This window comes from Hyperolius riggenbachi, chromosome 6, assembly GCF_040937935.1.
Source record: "Hyperolius riggenbachi isolate aHypRig1 chromosome 6, aHypRig1.pri, whole genome shotgun sequence".
Lineage (NCBI taxonomy): Eukaryota > Metazoa > Chordata > Amphibia > Anura > Hyperoliidae > Hyperolius > Hyperolius riggenbachi.
Genome location: NC_090651.1, coordinates 321,299,068 through 321,321,975, shown reverse-complemented (window position 1 = coordinate 321,321,975; position 22,908 = coordinate 321,299,068). Strand labels below are relative to the sequence as shown.

At 43.4% G+C, this 22,908-nt stretch overlaps 1 protein-coding gene across 1 annotated transcript in view; it reads right to left on the bottom strand.

The window, feature by feature from the left end:
* The window catches only part of LOC137521734 (paired box protein Pax-6-like), a 101,938-nt gene extending 80,731 nt beyond the window's left edge, over nt 1-21,207 (bottom strand). The window contains exons 1-2 of the mRNA XM_068241398.1: nt 21,104-21,207; nt 10,855-11,052 (exon numbers count right to left, since the gene is read on the bottom strand). Of these exons, the coding sequence (XP_068097499.1) occupies nt 10,855-10,969 (115 nt within the window). The 5' untranslated portion in view covers nt 10,970-11,052; nt 21,104-21,207. The remainder of the gene's footprint in view (nt 1-10,854; nt 11,053-21,103) is intronic.
* Between the last annotated feature and the right edge of the window lie 1,701 nt (nt 21,208-22,908).

Below are 22,908 nucleotides of genomic sequence, written 5' to 3'. Positions count from 1 at the left end.
TTTATAGGGAGATTCCAATCTCTCATTACTACTCTAAAGGATACATGCGGCCAAAACTATACAGTGGCTTGCAAAAGTATTCGGCCCCCTTGAAGTTTTCCACATTTTGTCACATTACTGCCACAAACAAGAATCAATTTTATTGGAATTTCATGTGAAAGACCAATACAAAGTGGTGTACACGTGAGAAGTGAACGAAAACCATACATGATTCCAAACATTTTTTACAAATCAATAACTGCAAAGTGGGGTGTGCGTAATTTTTCAGCCCCCTTTGGTCTGAGTGCAGTCAGTTGCCCATAGACATTGCCTGATGAGTGCTAATGACTAAATAGAGTGCACCATCATGCTCTGGGGGTGCTTCTCTTCAGCAGGGACAGGGAAGCTGGTCAGAGTTGATGGGAAGATGGATGGAGTCAAATACAGGGCAATCTTGGAAGAAAACCTCTTGGAGTCTGCAAAAGACTTGAGACTGGGGCGGAGGTTCTCTTTCCAGCAGGACAACGACCCTAAACATAAAGCCAGGGCAACAATGGAATGGTTTAAAACAAAACATATCCATGTGTTAGAATGGCCCAGTCAAAGTCCAGATCTAAATCCAATCGAGAATCTGTGGCAAGATCTGAAAACTGCTGTTCACAACGCTGTCCATCTAATTTGACTGAGCTGGAGCTGTTTTGCAAAGAAGAATGGGCAAGGATTTCAGTCTCTAGATGTGTAAAGCTGGTAGAAACATACCCTAAAAGACTGGCAGCTGTAATTGCAGCAAAAGGTGGTTCTACAAAGTATTGACTCAGGGGGCTGAATAATTACGCACACCCCACTTTGCACTTATTGATTTGTAAAAAATGTTTGGAATAATGTATAATTTTCGTTCCACTTCTCACGTGTACACCACTTTGTATTGGTCTTTCATGTGGAATTCCAATAAAATTGATTCATGTTTGTGGCAGTAATGTGACAAAATGTGGAAAACTTAAAGGGGGCTGAATACTTTTGCAACCCACTGTAATTGCATTTTTACTTACCTGGGTCTTCTTTTTCCAGCCCCTAGAAGTCTCTGTGTCCCTTGTGGCACTTCCCCAGTCACCAAGTCTTCTGTGGTCCCCACATGCACAGACCAGGTTGGCGGCCTCTACGGAGGGGACCACAAAAGACTTGGTGATTGCGGAACCTTGGCGAGGGACACAGAGACTTCTAGGGGCTGGAAGAAGAAGACCCAGGTAAGTAAAAATGCAATTATAGTTTTGGCCTTATGTATCCTTTAAAGCATGTACATCACTAGGGGTTTAGATACGGGGAGCTTTCCAAAACTCAGACCTACTATCATTATGACCATTCTGAACAACATCAAACTCCTTTTATTGAGTTTCCTTATTCTGTCCTATTCTATGACGCACACATAGTGCCAATAACCTACCACCTCATACTGTGTGTAAACCAACTGATACTCAGCTAAAGGCCCCTGTTGGGCATTTCCATCCCTCTCCTATCCCCTGTTATTATTGTTCAGTTATAGCTTATTATTAGAGAAGTCTAATCACTATTGAGGTACAAAATAAGCAGAATAAATAAATAAGCTTAACCTTCCTGGCGGTAACCCCGAACGTAGTTCGGGGTAAGCCGCGCAGGAGGTTTTCTCCGGCGCTGGTTGGCCGATTTTCTTACTTTTTTTTTTTGCTGGACACAGCTAGCACTTTGCTCGCTGCGCCAGCACACTGATCGCCGCCGCCCCGCGCCCGATCGCCGCTATCCGTTGCGGTGCGCGGGCTCCCCCCCCCCCCCACCAGACCCTGTGCGCTGCCTGGCCAATCAGTGCCAGGCAGCGCCGAGGGGTGGATCGGGACTCCCAATGACGTCCGTCGCTGACGTCGGTGACGTCATCCCGCCCCGTCGCCATGGCGATCGAAGAGGGCGGGGGGATGCCGCTGAGCAGCGGCTATCATGTAGCGAGCCCTGGGCTCGCTACATGATTTAAAAAAAAAAAAAACTGCCGCGCTGCCTCCTGGCGGAATTTTTCATACCGCCAGGAGGGTTAAATAACATAAAAGACATCAGCTGATGAAGCTACTCAACTTAATGTCAACCTGAAACACATACTGTAGTTGACTATGCTTAGACTTATTGAGATGGACGCGACCCCTGAGAGTTCAGCAAGGTGGTTTTGGTCCCCCAACTCTTAGGGAGATCTGCTCCATTCTAATTATAACTAATTTCTAAACAACATAGTTATTCAACCATTTATCTATGGAAATATCTTAAATCTCATTCTACTATGAAACATATCTAATAACACGATTAACAACAATATGTTATGCAAATCCTTATGCGTTTAATGCACCAATTTGTTTATCACTACATGCTGGACATATAAATAAGTGTTATCATTACTATGAATACTGTTTGATCTGAAAAAACTGTTCTTAATGGCCAATGGCTCAATGGTTATATATGCTATGTTATTGTTACTAATGTGAAATTCTTATAGACAAATGTACACTGCTGCCTATTTGGCTGTACTTTTTCTTTTCTTTTTCAAAAACCACAATAAAAATCTATTTAAACATTAGATCCGGGGAGCTTCCCTGCATCTATTTGATTGGTGCCACGAATGTCTTACTCTGGGGTGCCCACGCAAGTGCCCGCAACGTATACCAGCGGTGAAGTTGGCTGGTTGGGGAGAAGCTAACATCCAGCACCATCTTGGGGGCAGCTAGGAAAGAAGCCAGCTCCACCTATTGGTGGCGGCGTGGAAGAGGTTGGATAGTGCCTATAGCTCCGCCCCAGACACAAACAGATGCACGCAGCCATTGAGTATGCCCACCCCATGGCGCAATGTTGCTGCTAGCTTCCGAAGTCCCGCCAGCTGTTTCAAGTGTCCAGGCCTGGGCAGCAGCCAGCCACAGCACAGGGTGGCATTTGGATACAGGCATTAGGAGCACAGCTGCCAGCAGGTCACAGCTCACTGTGCTGCTGGCTGTGGCTGTGCTGGTGTTGGTGTGCTGACTGACCCAGTCCTTATGTGTGTGAGGATCACACACATCACGACTAGGCCAGTCAGCAGACCATCACCAGACCAGCCACGGTCATCAGCACAGTCAGCTTAAAATCATTGCCAGGCCAACAGAGCATCACCACCAATCCAGCTGCACCGCCAGCCCAGCAGAGCATAACCGCCAGTCCAGCGTAACTGTCAGGCCAGTCAGCATAACCTCCAGCAGAGCATCACCGCCAAGCCAATACAGCATTACCACCAGGCCAGCATTTCCGAAAAGCTAGCAGAGTATCACCACCAATCCAGCATTACCACCAGCCTAGTACAGCATCACCACAAGGTCCGTAAAACATCACCACCTGGGCAGCATCACCGCCAGGCCAGCATAGCATCACCACCAGCCGAGCATCACCGCTAAGCCAGTACATCATCACTGTCAGGCCAGCATCACTGCAAGGCTAGAAAAACATCACCAACAGGCCAGGAGAGCATCAACCGCAGGCAAACAGAGCATCACCGCCAGCCCAGCATTACAGCCAAGTAAGCTCAGCATCACCCCCAGGCCAGTACAGCATCTCGACAGACCAGCATAACCACAAGACCAGTACAGCATCACTGTCAGGTCAGCATCACTGCAAGGCCTATCCAGCAACACCACCAGGCCAGCACTGCATCACTGCTAGGACAGCAGAGCATCACCACCAGGCCAGCACTGCATCACTGCCAGGCCAGCAGAGCATCACCACCAGGCCATCACTGCTAGGACAGCAGAGCATCACCACCAGGCCAGCACTGAATCACTGCCAGGCCAGCAGAGCATCACCACCAGGCCATCACTGCTAGGACAGCAGAGCATCACCACCAGGTCAGCAGAGCATCAGCTCCAGCCCAGCATCACCACCAGGCCAGCCCAGCATTACTGTAAGGCCTGCCCAGCATCACCACCAGCCCAGCATCATCACCAGGCCAGCCCAACATTACTGTAAGGCCTGCCCAGCATCACCACCAGCCCAGCATCACCACCAGGCCAGACCAGCATCACTGCCAGGCCAGCATCTCTACCAGGCCAGCCCAGCAATACCGCAAAGGCCAGCATAACCGCAAGGCCCGCATCACTGCCAGCCAGGCAACATCACCAACACAGCATCACCACCAGGCCAGCACTGCATCATCACTAGAACAGCATCACCACCAGACCAGCACAGCGTACATTTAAAAAAAAGTTGCGCTCAAATTTGGGCGTGAATTACCGGCAAAAATAAAACAGCAGCAATTTAGAATTATCGATTAATAACTGTATTTGTAATGTAAGATCGTTAATTACGATTATTACCGGTACGTTAACGAAATTTACTGTTTTAAAACAGATTGGAGTTGATTACGAAAATATATTAATGTTAAATATCGTAATGTAATTCAACAATACAGCTTAACCCAACCGTACTCACACAGAATCCTCCCTTGGTGGTGCCTAACCCCAAACCAACCCCCTGGTGATGCCTAATCCTAACCACCCCCCTTGTGGTGCCTAACCCTAACCTCCCATGGTGGTGCCTAACCCTAACCAACCCTCATGTTGGTGCCTAACTATACCTAACCATACTCTCACACAGAATCCTCCCTGTACCTATCCCTTACCCCTAGACCCCCCTGGCGGTGCCTAACCCTAACCACCCCCCTGGTGGTGCCTAACCCTAACCACCCCTGTGGTGGTGCCTAACCCTAACGACTTCCCCTGCATAAACACTCTTTTACACATAGAAAGGATAATATCGTAATAACATATATTATCGTAAATAAATCATTATTTACGTTGCCAGGTCCCTCAGGAAGGGAAGGTCCCTACATGTTTCAAGGAATCCACCATCATTCCCGTCCCGAAAAAGCAAGGGGTTTCAGACCTAAACAACTTCAGGCCCGTGGCCCTTACATCAGTGGTCATGAAGACCTTTGAAAAAGTGGTCCTGTCTCTGCTCAAGAACACTACTCTAGACCGACTGGACCCTCTCCAGTCCGCATACAGAGCAAACAGGTCCAGGGACGATGCTATCAACATCTGCCTGAAATTTATCACTGACCACCTAGACAGGCCGAACTCTTATGCTAGAATCCTTCTCCTGGACTTCAGCTCGGCCTTTAACACTATCTGCCCCCGTATTCTGCATGACAATCTCACGGAGTTGGAAGTTCATCCTACTCTTCGTCTCTGGATCACAGACTTTCTCTCGAACAGGTCCCAGGTTGTGAAGCTGGGCGACATATTCTCCAGACCCAGAGTGACAAACACTGGAGCCCCTCATGGCTGCGTCTTGTCCCCATTCCTGTTCTCTCTATATACGAATAACTGCACATCCACTGCGGACTCTGTCAAAATCATCAAATTTGCGGACGATACCACAATTGTTGGCCTTGTTAGTGAGAATGACGAGCAGGCCTACCGCCAGGAGGTCGACAGAGTCTGCAATTGGTGTAGAGAGAATAGGCTGGTTCTCAACACAGCCAAAACTGTGGAGATAGTAATTCATTTCAAGAAGTATACCAGTAATCCCCCCCCCCCTCCCGATGTACATCGAGGGCACCGAAGTCGCTAGGGTCCCCAGCGTCCGCCTTCTGGGTACGACCATCTCTGACGACCTGACCTGGAAGGCTAATACCACCGCAACTCAGAAGAAGGCTCAGCAAAGACTCTTCTTCCTTCGCCAACTAAAGAAGTTTGGTATGGCCCAAGAACTTCTGAGGTCCTTCTACTCTGCGATGATAGAGTCAGTTCTCTGCTCATCCATCCTGGTCTGGTTTGCTGGCTGCACCACCAGTGACAGATACAAACTTCAGAGGGTCATCAGCTCTGCGGAGAGGATAATCGGGAAACCTCTTCCCCTTCTAGATCTCATCTACAACACCAGGCTGCGTAACAGAGCAATGAAAATTGTGGGTGACCACTCACACCCTGGTCACAGTTTTTTCAGGCGACTCAAACTAGGTCGGAGGTTCCGGTCCATCCCTGCAAAAACCAGTAGGCGCATAAACACCTTTTTCCCCACTGCCATTAGACTCTTGAACTCTGCCTGTTCTACTGTCCCCCCCCCCCCCCCCCCGTAGCCGTCTGTAGTCTAACATCCGACCTCGGCTGCGGCTGCTTGTTATCTGCCTTGTTTAGGTCATGCCATTGTTATTTGCTGTCACACACTGCTGTCCCTGCTGGTCCCTACCACAAATGTGTATTCTCTGTCCTGTTGTATTAATCATGTTCTGTTGTACTACTCTTGCTCTGTTGTACTACTCCTGTCTGTTGTTTTGACTCTTTCTTTGCCTATCAATGTGCCAAATCCAATTCCGGGCACGGCCCACCCGTGCTTCGCGAAATAAAGAAATTCTGATTCTGATTCTGATTACATATAATGACCTATTATCGTAATTACATCATTACACATCTTACAAACAAACAACAAACAAACACAGAACATTTATATTGCGCTTTTCTCCTGACGGACTCAAAGCGCCAGAGCTGCAGCCACTAGGACGCGCTCTATAGGCAGTAGCAGTGTTAGGGGACTTGCCCAAGGTCTCCTACTGAATAGGTGCTGGCTTACTGAGCAGGCAGAGCCGAGATTTGAACCCAGGTCTCCCGCGTCAGAGGCAGAGCCCTTAACCGCTACACTTTCCAGCCACGATCTTAAAGACATATATAATTGTTAATTACCGTAATTACATCATTACACATCTTTATTTATCGTAATGTCACAAATAGCGATATAATCCACATATATCGATATAGTCGTCAAATATCGTGATAAACATACACAATATCAGACAACGAAAGTCTAGATTTAGTTTCACAAACCTCTATTTATCAAACGTACTTTATTGTTTTACGTAAAATTCCGATATTTCATAACGGTACCCAAACATTTGCAAAGTTGAGTGAAAAATTACAAAACCGATAATTAACATTAAAAAGATAGCCGCACCCAAATCTATTAGCGCTATAATTAGCTGATCTGGCCAGCACAGCATCACCACCAACCCAGCGCAGCACCATCACTAGGCCAACAGAGCATCACTACCAGGCCAGCACAGCATCACCACCAACCCAGCGCAGCACCATCACTAGGCCAACAGAGCATCACTACCAGGCCAGCACAGCATCACCACCAACCCAGCGCAGCACCATCACTAGGCCAACAGAGCATCACTACCAGGCCAGTACAGCATCACCACCAGGCCAGCACTGCATCACCACCAGGCCAGTACAGCATCACCACCAGGCCAGCACAGCATCACCACCAGGCCAGCACAGCATAACCACCAAGCCAGCACAGCATAACCACCAAGCCAGCACAGAATCACCACCAGGCCAGCACAGCATCACCACCAGGCCAGCACAGCATCACCACCAGGCCAGCACAGCATAACCACCAAGCCAGCACAGAATCACCACCAGGCCAGCACAACATCACCACCAGGCCAGCACAACATCACCACCCGGTCAGCACAACATCACCACCAGGCCAGCACCACATCACCACCAGGCCAGCACAACATCACCATCAGGCCAGCACAACATTAACACCAGGCCAGCACAGAATCACCACCAGGCTAGCACAGCTGGGATCCTAGCGACACCCCTGCTTTAAAGCATTAATGAAAACTTCTGTATGTGTTTAACCATTTAACAACGGATCTACGCCAATTGATGTGGACGCGGCAGCAGCCCCAGGACCGCTCAACGCCAACTGGCGTGAGTCCTGGTGCGGGGTTTTGCAGGAGATCGCCGCTACGGCAGCGCTGTACTGGGGACAGCCATGTGACACGGCTGGGACCCACAGGAGTGATCATTTGTCATAGGTTGATGCCTATGACAGCAGATCGCGATGATTGGCTGGCCGGAGAGGGAAGGTGGGGTTTGTACAAAAATATGAGAAATTTATTTAGAAAATAAACATAAATAAATACTGTAGATAAATAATAAACATGCCAGCGGGGATCAGACCCCACCAACAGAAAGCTCTGTTGGTGAGCAGTAAAGATGTGTGTGTGGGGGGGGGGGGGAATCACTTGTGTGCTGAGTTGTACGGCCCGGCAGCGAGCCCTTGAAGTTGCAGTTGCCTAATTTGTGAAAAATAGCCTGGTCACTAGGGGTGGGTAAAGCCTGTGGTCCTTAAGTGGAGAATACTATCAAACTGGGCAAGAAGTGTGTGCATGGGCTTGTGTGTGTGTGTGTGTGTACATTCGCAGATGTGTGTTTCACAGGCATATGGGTGTGTCTGTGTGTGCGCAGGCATGTGTACATGCGCAGACATGTGTGTGCACATGTGCGGACATGGACGTGTGTGTGCCCGTGGGCATGTATGATGGATGGGTGAGTACATTAAGGATTGTGTCCCATCATTCTTTTCACAGCTGAAGCACTAAGCTTTTGGAATGGCTTTTCTCACCTTATCTATATACTGTACTTTTTTATTACTTATTAACCCTCCTGGCGGTCTATTAAAAACCGCCAGGGGGCAGCGCAGCCGTTTTTTTGATTTATTTATTTTTTTAAAATCATGTAGCGAGCCTAGGGCTCGCTACATGATAGCCGCTGCTCAGCGGCATCCCCCCAGCCCCGCCGATCGCCTCCGGCGATAGGCGATCAGGAAATCCCGTTCAAAGAACGGGATTTCCTGGAGGGCTTCCCCCGTCGCCATGGCGACAGGGCGGGATGACATCACCGACGTCATGGACGTCGTGACGTCTAAGGGAGTCCCGATCCACCCCTTGCCGCTGCCTGGCGCTGATAGGCCAGGCAGCGCAGGTGTCTGGGGGGGGGGACTGTGTTGTGACGCGGATAGCGGCGATCGAGCACGGGGCGGCGGCGATCGAAGTGCTGACGCAGCTAGCAAAGTGCTAGCTGCGTTCAGCAAAAAAAAAATTACTCAAATCGGCCCAGCAGGGCCTGAGAAAACCTCCTGCGCGGCTTACCCCGAACTACGTTCGGGGTTACCGCCAGGAAGGTTAAGCAAGAAAATACTCGTTTTGCAGTACAAGAGCCTCCAGTCAAAATCTCAGCCCCTTCCTGCAGGAATAATTAGCTAGACAAAAGGAGGAACAATTGGGTTACTTGTTTTCCACTCTTGCACAAAATTAGTGACTAACAGAAAACTCTGACACTCCCCATCTTCAGACACTCTGCTCCAGTCCGTTTGGAGCAGCTAAGTATTTGAATCTCAAAGTGTAGCATTAATCCTGGCATTGTGTAGAGTTAATTTCTTTACTTTACTTTATTTTTTTTCTCAACAAAGATGGAATTTCACTTTAAAGTGGAACTAAACTCAGAATTTTCTATCTGCTGTAAAAGTGTAGCCACAGCATGATAACTTTTGTGGGCAAAAAAAATCTTCATCACAATTTATGGAAATCCTTAAACAACTGAAGTTTACAAGTTGGTTTCTCTTTGCAGGGAACACTGAAGGGGTTAAAGAGACTCTGTAACAAAATTTTGAGCCTTATTTCTTCTATTCTATAAGTTCCTATACCTGTTCTAATGTGGTCTGGCTTACTGCAGCCTTTTCTAGTTGCACTGTCTCTGTAATAAATCTTATCTTCTTTCCTCTGTCGGCTCTGTTAGGCTCAGGCTGGAATGTGTGGAATGTGCAGCACTGCTTGTGATAGGCAGAAGCTTTACACACCCTCTCCAAGCTCTCCTCTCAGCCTATCACACTCTGGTTAGCAGCCATGTCTTTTGTTTGTAAACACTGCCTAAAACAGGCAATTACAAGCCAGGATTGCAGCAGGGAGTGGCAGAAACAGCACAGAGGGGCCCAGGAGAACATAATGAATAGAATGGTGTGCTTTTTATTGTAAGAATTTTAGAGTACAGATTCTCTTTAAGCCTCAGTGTTGGCTTTAACCACTTGCTGTTCCTATGACGTTAAAATAAGTCTCTGCACTCTCCTTCCTACAAAATCTTAGATAACACTGTTTATTTATCTCTGACCGGATAACATCACTACAGAGTTGTAAAATAATGACAGCAAACCTCTCCTCCTCCCAGGGAATTCAATGGCAGAGTTAGTTAGTAAACAAGTGTAAAATACACATTCCAGGACCAGACAGTAGCTGATTGTATACATTACTTAATTGTTACAACTAATACATTATCAAAACAAATGAACTGTTTAAATAAACAGGAGGGATAGACAAATACATTTTGTGAGTTTAATGTACAATTGAACTGTTTACATTAAAGCTATAATGCATGCAATTGGATACATTGTGTATTTTTTCACTTTTTTCCTTATTTTCCTTTTTTAAATGCATAGAAAATGAGGTAATTATTAATAACAAATATCAGCCACAAAAAGGCTTATTTGTCCTGAAAAAAACAATATATAGATCATTTAGTTGTGAGAATTATTGATAAAGTTATTGCCAAAATAATCACAGCTGAGATGAACTGTGAAAATTACCAGGGTAGTGAAGTGGATATTATTATGTGGAATACAGCACATACAAAAGCTATAGCAGCACTATCGCAGCAAGATCTCATTTTATAGATACATCTCAGTGCACAGTGGCGCGTAACTACAGGGGAGCAGGGGGCGGGCACAGAGCTGTAAGGGTGGCACTTACTACTGCTTTACTCCCTCTGATAAAGGGGTCCATCCTTCAGATCAGGTGTTTCTGTGGCTACACTTATTATGGGTGTGAAGATTATGATGTCCACACTTGTTTTATGACCCTTGTAAGATGGGCCCCCAGGCTGTGAGGGTCACACGTGCGTGGTAAGGAAAAGGGTGGCCCCACCCAACTTTTGCTGGGGGGCCCCATGTTTTATAGTTATGCCCCTGGTGCACAGCCTGCCTTGCATGTCTAAGTACCTGAGCTGGGCTGTCCGGTCACAAGGCTGTCTTGGTACCAATCCTGCCGGCTGCCCCAAGCGGCGTTTTGTATGTTCAGCATTCTGATCTTCTGGTCAGTTCCATCAGCCCCCATGGAACAGCCACGTGTGCTTGGAAGAGGGTGGGCTTCTGCAGCAGCTTAGCAGAGCATCCTGTGCAGGGAACGACTGTAATATCCTAGGCCACAACAAAATGGAAGATGGTTTCAAGGTGGATCCATTTCTCAAAATTATTATCATTCTAAAAATCATATAAATCACCAAACCTGAACATAAAACAGGTATAAAACATTAGTACAGATCTGTAGTGCCCTCATCTGAAGACTACTGCAGGCAGCACTGCTAAATAGCTTAAAGTGATACTTAAGGAGTATAAGGTACTAAAGCTTTGACTGGGACTTCCTCCCGCCCCATAAACACGTCTAAGTCCCACACCATCCTCGCGCAGTCTGCCGTTCAGCCACGGTGAGCCTCAGTAACAGGCTCAGTAACAGGCTCAGTGACGTCAGTCCGGGTCTACTACGCATGTGCAAGAGGTCTGCGCATGCGCATTAGACCCTGACTGGCATTACGTCCCTTCTCCTTCTGGTCACCACATCACTAGACAATATAACAGGGCAGTGAATATGTAATTCGAAGTCGCTATCCATGCCTAGAAGCAGTGGCTGGAGGCCGTGGCCATATTGGAAAGGGATTCTGTGCTATCACTGGAGCTTCCAGAGGGCAAAGACTTGGCAGAGCCTAATGGAACAAAGCTCTTCCTATGTAAGGTGCCGAGAGTTAACAACTTATAGGGTCCTGAGGGGCGTACATACAAACATTTTCCAATCACTATTACAGTGAAAATGAAGATAGTAAAATATCGCTAATACATACCTATATTTTACTATAGCTAAACTATAGCTAAACATAACCCTATTCTTACACTGAACCCTCCCACGATCAATGCCTAACCTTAAAGAAAACCTGAACTGAAAATTAAAAGTCAAAATAACCATACACAAGTCATACTTACCTCCCGTGTAGTTTACTCCTCAATCTCTTTCTCCTCTCCCACGTCCTGTTTGTCCTCTGTGATCAATGGAATTCTCTGTCCTCCATTTTAAAAATGGTCATTACCCCATAACAGCTTTCTGGTCAGCACACTGTTAAACTGTCATATTGCCCACTTGAGCCATAGGAAAACATAGCCATTACTTGGCACATCAGTTGTCCTCTCAGCTATAGCTGACAGCAACTGCTAAATAACTGACAGCAACTGATATATTTAAATTCTGACAAAATGTTGTCAGAACTCGGAGCGATCACTGTCAGAAGAAAATGGTGCACTTTTGAGAGGAACCTATAGCAAGGTAACTATGTAATGTTCATTTGAAGTTACCTCATGTGTTTATTTTAAATAATTTTACTCAGTACAGGTTCTCTTTAACCACTTCCCCCACAGCTAACTGTAATCACCCACTCATGGCTAACCTTAACCAACCACCCACCCAGCTAACCTTAACCACTCCCCCTACAGCTAACTGTAACAAGCTCCACCATGGCTAACCTTAACCACCACCTTGCACCGCTAACCTTAACCACCCCTCCCCATGGCTAACCTTAACCACCCACCCACTACGTCTAACTGTAACAACCCACCCCCTCCCCCATGACTAACCTTAACCACTACCCTGTACAGCTAACCTTAACCATCTCCCCCCCCCCCCCCCCCCCCCCCCAAAAGCTAATTTTTCCCACCCCACCAAGTGGTGCACAGTTAAGTTAGATAGGGGAGGAAGGGGTTAGTTAGCAAAAAAAAAAAAAAAACAATCCTGGAGGTTGAAACAGAAACATTTTTCTATCAGTCTCTGAGGGGATCGACAGTATTTAGATGTGAGTGTCAGCAGGAAGGGGTGTGGTATGATTGCCACTAACCCTCCAGGCAAGACAATGCCCTGTGTCTGCTACTTCACTTCCTGTGTCAAAAGAAACCAACAGTAATAATGGTTTAAACCAACATTACGGACTTTATCATCTTTTCTATTGAGTTTTCTTTTTTGCCGGTATTTAAAGTGTATCTGTCGGGCACAAAATCAAAAATCAATGCTTTATTTTTATCTGGTAAACAAGTAATACGGATGCCAACAAGGCAATACAAAAGTTGAAATCTCTATTACTTTTCTTGTTTATAAATGATCACTCCCCAGTTTACCTGACTCTTATTTGGTACGTTGCTTCAAAAAGGAAGTTGCAGGGCATGCTGGGTTGTCTTTTTTTGCTTCTTTATTTCCCCTCAGACTTAACTAATGTACATAAGCAAAAAAAGACAACCCAGAATGCCCTGCAACTTCCTTTGTGCGGCAACGTACCAAATAAGAGTCAGGTAAACTGGGGAATGATCATTTATAAACAAGAAAAGTAATAGAGATTTTAACTTGTGGATTGCCTGGTTAGCATCCGTATTACTTGTTTACCAGATAAAAATAAAGAATTGATTTTTTATTTTATGTCTGACAGTTACACTTTAAGCCATTCGATAAACACCCTTTAGCAGTTAGTAAGCAAACGATAACCTAAAATAAATTGCCCCAATTACATGATTGTCACTTTAGTTTAGTAGAGAAAAATATAACAGCCATCATATTTAAAACTTTTCTCAGACGTTATCTCATTTGTTTTCCCTTGATCTATAGCCCCTCTTTTATGACCTCTCGCTTTTAACGTGAGTAAAACAGAACTAATCATTTTTCCACGGTCTCTGTCTACTTCTCTGCCTGATATAACAATAAATGTTATTAACACCTCTATAACTTCAGTTCCCAAAGCACAGTGCTTAGGAGTTATATTTTACTCAGCTCTCTCTTTTATTCCTCACATTCACCCCCTAACCAGCTCCTGTCATCTCCAACTCAAAAACATATCTTGCATCTGACCTTTTCTCACTCAGGACACAACTAAAATGTTAGTGCATGCTCTTATAATATCTCGTCAGGACTATTGTAATATACTTCATTGTGGACTACCAACTAATAGACTGGCAGCACTCCAATCTGTACTGAACTCAGCTGCGCGTCTCATTCATCTTTCTTCTTGCTCCTCCTCTTTTTCTCCTCTCTGTCAAGCTCTTCATTGACTAACAATTAACCAGAGAATCCAGTTCAAACTCTTAAAGAGAAACCGTAACCAAGGATTGAATCAGTAGCTGATACCCTCTTTTTCATGAGAAAGCTATTCCTTTTCTCAAACGGAACATCATCGGGGTCCGTATGGCTGATATTGTGGTGAAACCCCTCCCACAGTGTGATGTCAAGACCATGGTCCTGACAGTTTCCTGTCTGTGAAGCTCATTGCATTGTGGGAAATTGCTGTTTACAGCTGTTTCCAACTGCCAAAAACGCAAGCAGCAGCTCCTTGCACTGACATCACCTGCCAGCAGCAAAAATGTCACCATGTTATAAATGTCAGAATATAAATCAGGGAGAGGAAAGATTTTACAATGGGCAAACACTGACTAAATCATTTATACATAATTATTATAAAAATGAAGAGTTCAGGCCCACTTTAATAGATTGCCTTTGGAGAAAGGAAACTTTGTTTTAAAAAACTATTTGCTACTTTGCAGCCACTTTTACAACGTATGCTCTGCAACTGCAATACAAAGCAGTGAGCCACAGATCAACACTTTTTTTGGGGGGGGGGGGTGGGGGTTTAAATCTGATTATTTGAAAAATCATTGAATGTGATAACAGTTTAGCATCACCAATTTAGAGTTATTAATCAAAGTGCTTCTTTTCACCACAAAAGTATCAGATGTTTGTTCCCTGTCAGCGGCTTCAAAAAATGTATAGCCAGGCGATTAGCATTATAGTACTCTGGCATTATAAAAAGTTGTCTGCAGTGGCTTCCTATGACAGGTGGGCATAAATCTTATAGTGCCATTACTATTTTACTCTTCATTTGCACCACTTATTAGACTCTAGGTCAGGCATGGGCAAACTTGGCCCTCCAGCTGTTAATGAACTACAAGTCCCACAATGCATTGCAGGAGTCTGACAGCCACAGTCATGACTCATAAAGGCAAATGCATTGTGGGACTTGTAGTTCCGTAACAGCTGGAGGGCCGAGTTTGCCCATGCCTGCTCTAGGTCTACCCAGGGGCATTGGCGTAGCTAAAGAGCTATGGTCCCCGGTGTGGGTGTTCCATGGATGTGGAGCCCCAAAATCTACCATGCAGAGCTGGGACAAGGTCCTTCAGCACCCAAGGCTGAGACACCAAAGTGCGCCCCTCCATCCCTGCCACCCCAGCCGTCACACACTGATTGCTATTAGACTAAGAGAGCCACAGGGCCCACAACCTCCCCAACACCTTAATATCTAGTTATCTGGCTTGCAGCCACTGCCATGTATCCCCTGTTCTTATTTCTTTCTGCTTCAAACACAATTAGGAATGACAGCTGAATGAATTGTGCGCCCCCTCCTACACTGCGCCCTGAGGCTGGAGCCTCTCCAGCCTATGCCTCGGCTCGGCCCTGCTACCAAGGTCAGGACATCTGCAACATAAGAGGTGTAAGCAAAGGAGGGAATCCGCTTGGGACTGATTACCATTATGAAATGCACATATAGAGGTGATAATTATCGGTATAGCATCCATGAGAAGCTAATAAATTGGATTTAGGAGGGCCCCTCTAGACCAGGGGCCCCAAAGCGGTCACATGCCCTCTGCATCCCCTATTGCTACCCCACTGCTTATGTGGGGCTTAGGGCCCTTTTACACTTAATGCGATGGTTTGCGTTAGTATGCGTTAGTCCGCATTGTTTTGCTTTTTTTCCACAGCAGTGCATTGTAAAAAAAGCTTTCAGTTAAAACACGTAGCATGGGAACTGAGCCATAGGAAAACATGGACATTACTTTGAAAATCAGTTGTCCTTTTAGTTATAACTGAGAGCAACTGATTAAGTGTAAAAGGGATCTGAGGGGTAACTTGTCACAATCAAAACCTTGAGGCAAGTTTTGGGACTTTAAATGAAATGAATTGATTTTAAATCATGTAAAAATAAACCTGGATAAGTATTTTAGTCATTGAAAGCATAAATGTTTCTTTGAAGAGTATAGATATTATGGGGTACTCCCAGAAACTGCATGTGCATGAAGGGGTACATGAAATAAGGTTACCCACAATAGGGGGTATTTGGGAAACAACATCTTTTATTAAGAGGTTTATGCTGTTACAATGTTGACACAGACCTCAACTCAATACGGGGTTAACTCCTCACTGGAGTCATAACTTTAAAGGACCATTTCAGCAAATAGTTTAACAGTCTGTTAACCCTTAAGTTATTCATATAACAGCAGCATGATAACATACTCAATATATCCAAAAACAAAATGCTCAGAACTGCCACTTTCCAATATCTGACAGACAATGGCCTCAATTCACTAAGCTTATCTCCTGTCTTTAATAACTCTTCTAGAGTTGTTACCATGGTGATAAGGCATGTAGTTAATTTACCTCCTCTGTAGTTATTTTCACATGCAGTTAATAAACAGCCTGTCTTTAACTTTGGAGTTATTTTAAGGATTAAAGAGTTAACTTAAAGACAGAAGAGTTAACTTTAGGTTTGCCTGAGGTAAAATGTTTCCTGAATACTACATGCCTTATCACCATGGTAGCAACTCTAGAAGAGTTATTAAAGACAGGAGATAAGCTTAGTGAATTAAGGCCATTATCTCTTAGCAGGGCTGCAGAATGGAATAGGCTTCTTCCACCTCATAATCCTTTTTCACAGCTGCTACTTCTCTGTTCAGTACTGCTGACCTTTCAGTTACTTCAATGAAGTAATTACTGTTAGAAGTCTTTCCAGGTGGAAGAAACCGAGAGGCAGGAAGATCCTTGTTACTGATAGCAATCATAGCTTCAATTTAAATAAATAAATAAAGGATTTCTTCAGAATTATTTCCCTCTGCTTCTGATCATCATCACAAGTAATGCACGGCCTTTAAAGGGATTCAGAAGTAAGAGGTATAGGAAGCTGTACATTTTCATCCCCTTTTGGCCGTCATAAAGATCTTTTGTTTTCAGAGTCACATGTGGAGCATATAATGTGTAAAGCCTAGTACACACTTTCAATTATGATTGGCCAAACACAGACCAATTTCACCACCTCCATGCAGTATGAGAGTTTACCTTAACAATCTGCTCGTAGTATTCAATATCTGTTGACCCTCCTACTACATGGAGGTGATAAAATTGGTCAGTGTTTAGCCAATCATAGTTGAAAGTGTGTAGCAGGCGTTATGCAGCCAGAGGCGGGACAGCATCTGATCTGCATACTTGTTCCAAATTTGGGTTTTCTAAAGACACTGAAAGCCTAACATTGAAAAGCTTAATACAAAATCAGAAAGTTCATATTGCTTTCTCTCAATTAAGCTCCATCTATTATCCACAACTTGGGTTTACAAACGCTCAAAATATAAGGCCATATTCATAAGAGAAAATCCATGCACATCTACCTGCTCAGCCTTACCCCTATCTGCTGCTATCTGTTGGCATAATTCTCCAGCATCTATAGAGCACTGCAGTGGGCGACCCCCAGTAAATGAAAATTAAAATGGAATCAGGCAAAACAGAGCAAAACAGAGGCAAATTTGTATGGATGGAATATATCCTTTGGTGTGTGTGGGGGGTTGGGGGGAGGGGAGGTTTACAAAGTAAATATTTGCAAATACAGAATATGCATCAGAAAGGGAGGAATGTCAAACTTTGGCAATAAACTTAAAAACACATTCAGCAATTTATAAATATACCACTTGTCATGGAGCCAACATTTGCGGGGACAGCATGGTGGTGTACTGTTTAGCGCTCTCGCCTTGCAGCAATGGGTCCCCAGTTCAAATCCCAGCCCAGCTCTCCTGATGTCTGTGTGGGTTTCCCCCATGAACTCGGGTTTCCTCTCACACTCCAAAACATACAGATAAGTTAATTATCTCCACCCTTAAATTGGCCCTAGGCAAGACATATGACTATGGTAGGGATAAGATTGTGAGCTCCTCTGAGGGACAGTTAGTGACAAGACTATATATGGAATACTCTGTAAAGCGCTGCAGAAGATGTCTATACACTGTATAAATACTAAATAATAATATACAGAACAAAAACCTGAACCTTGGCAGATCTTTTTAGAGGGGCTGGGCAGTGGGAAAATAATGGATGCAAATAGGCTTCGGAAATAAGATTTTTTTTTTTTTAAGGTAACTATAGACCACATCAAGGCTAAATATTGCACCACTAGTCTAACTCCCCAATATGGCGACAGCATGCTTGGCTTTAATAACACACTAGCAATTGTTTTCCCGTACAGGATTGGTCCTGCTCTGTACATGTGTGGCTGGAGTAGGGAGAGTAGATTGTGAACTCATCGCAGTACAAAGAGCAATGAGACTGATTCTACATTATCTGCAAAGTTCTGCTGAACAGATAGTGACTGAGCCATATCAAGGGGATCAATTCATATGAATAGATCAATAAAGGAGCTCAAAGAATAATAAATATTAATAGATCACATATTAATATATAGCAACACTCCATTCTCCCGACTGTACAGGAGTTCCCCTTTAATAATTTGAATTTGCGTAAATATTAAATTTTGAGGATGTAATAATATACTTAGAGGGGCTTAGCTGGTTCAGTACAACAGTAGATGATAGTGCTTTATAACACTGTCATTAGATGATAATAATAATAATAATAATGACAATGCTAATGATAATTATAAAAATATACCACATTTTGGAAATATATTTGTCTTTTTAAATCAAAAATTAATATGAAAACTACAGTAGTCCACAACAACCAGTTGCAATGTTTTTAGTTCTCAACTGGCCTTTATTCAATTCACTTTTTCTACTGAGTTTTCTCCTAGAAGATAATTTTTTTTATCTCTTCTTTAAAATAACTTTACAGCACTTTGCAACTAAAAAAAATTACCAAAAAGTGAGTGAAAAAAGAACTATCAAAATTATTTTGAGTATTTTCTTGCTTGCGTGTGGTTTAAAGTGCATTTTATTGTCAAGGGCCCGTATGCAATTCACTTTTTTTTTCCTGCATTTACTCCTAGGTGTTATTTTCACACCTTGCCATTAAATGCCTTCAAAACCACCAGCAAGAAAATACTCAAAATTATTTTGATAGTACATTTTCACCATGTTTTGAGTACTTTTTCAACTGTAAAATGCTTAAACCTTATTTTAAGAGAATATGAGAATTATCGGCGAGGAGAAATCTCAGGAGAAAAAAAGCTTTCTTCTAGGTGATATTTTAAAATTTTAAATTATAATTATAAATTATAAAATGTCTTTTAAACCCCCAGCAAGCAAGAAAATATCTAAAATAATTTAGATAGTACTTTTCACCTTACTTTTTGGTACTTTTCAAATTGGAAAATGCTGAAAAGCTATTTTAACTACTAGATTAAAAATGATCTCCTAGGAGAAAACTCAGATTGCATATGAGCCATTGGCTGCTCTATGCACTGCCTTGTGAATAAGTCCTCTTGTTATATGTTTTATTTATAAATGCTAATACATTGAATAAACCCACACAGACTGATTTACCAAGACTAGAGAAAAGGAATCTGGAGTGGCTGCTAACAGCATTTACTCAGATTGCTTCCATTAACAGGGGATATTTTCTTTATCAATTTTTTGTCTCATTTGATATTTTACAATTTTTCTATCCAGTAGTATTGATAGATTATCTACTATAATGTCCCAAATGATAATAATTATAATTTACCTCAATAATCTTGCTCTACCAGTTAATCAAAATAATGACAAAAAAGCCATGACAATCATAATTGTATTTTTACTGTAAATTTACTATACCATGTGTTAAAATCTATCATTTTAAGAGCTAAATTCACTGAAATAATTGTACGAATGTAGTTCGAGAGATAAGCAAAAATACTGAAGGCCAAATAAAGCCAAAGCTTCTTAATGATGCTCTGGATATGGGAATCACTTGAAGGTTGGGGAAAGTTTACAGTTGCGTGCTTGGTACATCTCAGAAGCTCTGATTGTTAAGACACAACGGGATATTAAAACTCGCCTCGGGTCAATCAGACTCCAACCAGGCTCATCAAACTAAAGCGACATGGCCACTGGGCAGCTAACGATAATCACTTATATTATTTTGATCCCTCTCTGCAGAGCTCTGCAATTTAGACCGCAGACTTCCAGTCCCCCAAACCGCCAATTACTGTATCTGGAGAGAAAGAAAAGACTCCGGCCCCCTCAAGTTCCATAATGACTTGTCTTGCCGTCTTTTATGCCAAGGTCAGGAAGGTTTTCTTAAAGGGTCACCAGGAGCACAAATGTTTAATCCAGCGAAAGGGAAAAGACACAGTGTGAGCCGTCAGCGATCTAACAATCTCCTGGCGGAAAATATCATTACAGTCAGGCGGTTCAAACGCATACATCAATCCGGTGATAATATAGCAAGCATAGTATCTAATATTTCAGTTATAATATTCCCGATCCATAAATACGGTCTAACCAGAGGGCAACAATTTTTTGTCTCAGAAGTTTTTGCAGAACATTTAACATAGTAAAATGGAGTTATTTGAGAAAACAAGTTTTCAGAACATTAGTAATCATGTTAGTACAGAATTGTGAAATGTGCCGATAAGAATGTGTGTATATATATATATATATATATATATATATATATATATATATATATATATATATATACACTGTATATAGTATATGTATACAGTATGCATATATATATATATATATATATATATATATATATATATATATATATATATATATATATATATATATATTTATATATATATATATACACATACACTTACATACACACACAAAATACAAAAACTACACACCTAAGTCCTTGTACTCTGCATATCTACTACACACAGCTTTGTAATTATGTGATTGAAAAAGTCATATATATATATATTGGCAATGTACTATCTGCTAGGTGGCCCATAGGTTAATCACTCCTAAGGGTCCAATGTGTGATAATGTGGAGTGTCCATCTACTTTGTCTAGAGCACTATAGGTGCAACACCTATAGGTGCATCACTGCCGCTACAACCGCTTCCCTGCAGACCCAGAGGCCCATCTGTAATTGGTCCAATCCTGCTAAGTACTGCTTTCTGCTCCTGCAGGTCTGTTGTTGGCTCCCTGCTAGAAGGAAGAATGATCAGGAGAGTTCTATCACCTTTCAGAGGCCGGACTTCTGACTTGGACCTGGCTGTATCTCCCCACATATGGGTCTTCCTCACCCACAGCTGGCAGTCGCTCCAAATGACTGTGCCACTCTGCTGCAGTAATGAATAAATAAGTTCTGGGAGCTATGAAAAACCAACAGGATGGTTCATCTGGGTGACACTTGTACTAACCATTAATGTCATGTTTGAACTTAATTCTACAGAATGGTTGGGGGATGGGTGGGAGAGGGGACATCAGAGAGGCACGGAGGAAGGGAGGGAGTTAGGGGAATGGATATGGGGAGGGAGGGGAGAGAAGAAGAGTAGTAAACTGATATAAGATGAGTAGAGGAAGGAGAGCAGCAGTCCTGGAGTATCAGCCATGGTCTGTTGGCTGAAGAGGGAGCCACAAAGGTTTCTGGCAGGGCCTGTCAGCTCTCGTCAGGGTCCAAACCAGGCATGCGAGTATATAATCACTAAACGAGGCTCCGCGTTTGACACACAGCAGCATTGGGCAAAATGCCACTGCCAGCCAATGGTGTTAGGGGCACGGAACTGAGACATACCTGCACTGTGACAGCAGTTTACCACGGTGGACAATCAGTGCTTCATCTTCACCAACGCTTACATTCAGTTTCGTCTTCTATTTAACACTTTGAGTACGGATCTTTCCTCAAGGAAAAGGATTTAAAGCAAAAAATCTTTAAAAGACCGATAGTTCACTTTAGTCATTGCTGTTGGGTGGCACATTCAGAGACTATACCAAGGATACCAGTCCTGAGTATTCCTAACCAAATGCTGCATCCGTTACCAAGTCAAATGATGGTGTAATGCTTCCTGCTGGACAAAGCACTGGCATAGCAATAGGGGTTGCAGAGGCTGAGACTGCATCCGGGCCCCATATGGTCCTCCCTCAACCTTAGCTCTTTATTGGCCCTGTGCTGGTAATATTTACTTCTACAGTTGCATTGAATAGTAGTAATCATTAATAAACGGTTCCTAATCCCCTACTTGCTCCTCTGACACTATGGATGTCCTTGGCAGGCTTTGGTGCACCATATCAATTGTTATGTATAGAGTGCTTGGGGGGATCCAATGTAAAACTTGCACTGGGGCCCATAGCTACTTAGCTACACCACTGTGGACAAGGCTGAACTCCGGCCCCTTATAGGGTGTATTATACTTCCTTAGTCCGCAGACCATTGATTGGACAGTATGTTCTATAGAATATGTAATAATACAATTTAAAGCAAACCTGAAATGAAAATTAAAAGTCAAAATAAACCTACACAGGTCATACTTACCTCCAGTGTAGTCTGCTCATCCATCTCTTTCTCCTCTCCTGCGTCCTTTCTCCTTCATTATAAAAATGGCCATTACCTCAGCTTCTAGGTCAGCACACTAACTGTAATATTGCGCACATGAGCCATAGGGAAACATGGATGTTACCTTGATCATCAGTTGTCCTTTCAGTTATAACTGACAGCAACTGATATATAACTGACATCAACTGATATATTTCAGTTTTGACAAAATCTTGTCAGAAATGGAGAGAATCATTGTAAGAAGAAAATGGTGGCTCTCTCCAGGCCTTAGGTAACTGCCTAGGTTTGCCTTATAGCTGATCCAGCTCTGGTGTTAGTTGAACCTTGAAAGTGTGCATCAACTCACCGCTGTCTGTCTTTAGATTCAATTTTATGTGGAGTCTCCTTTCATTTTAGGAATAAAATAAATCAACTTCAAAAAGTAACACTTTGTATGTTTGATTGTTTTTTAAAGCAGACCTGAACTCAGAACTTCCTCTCTGCTCTAAAAG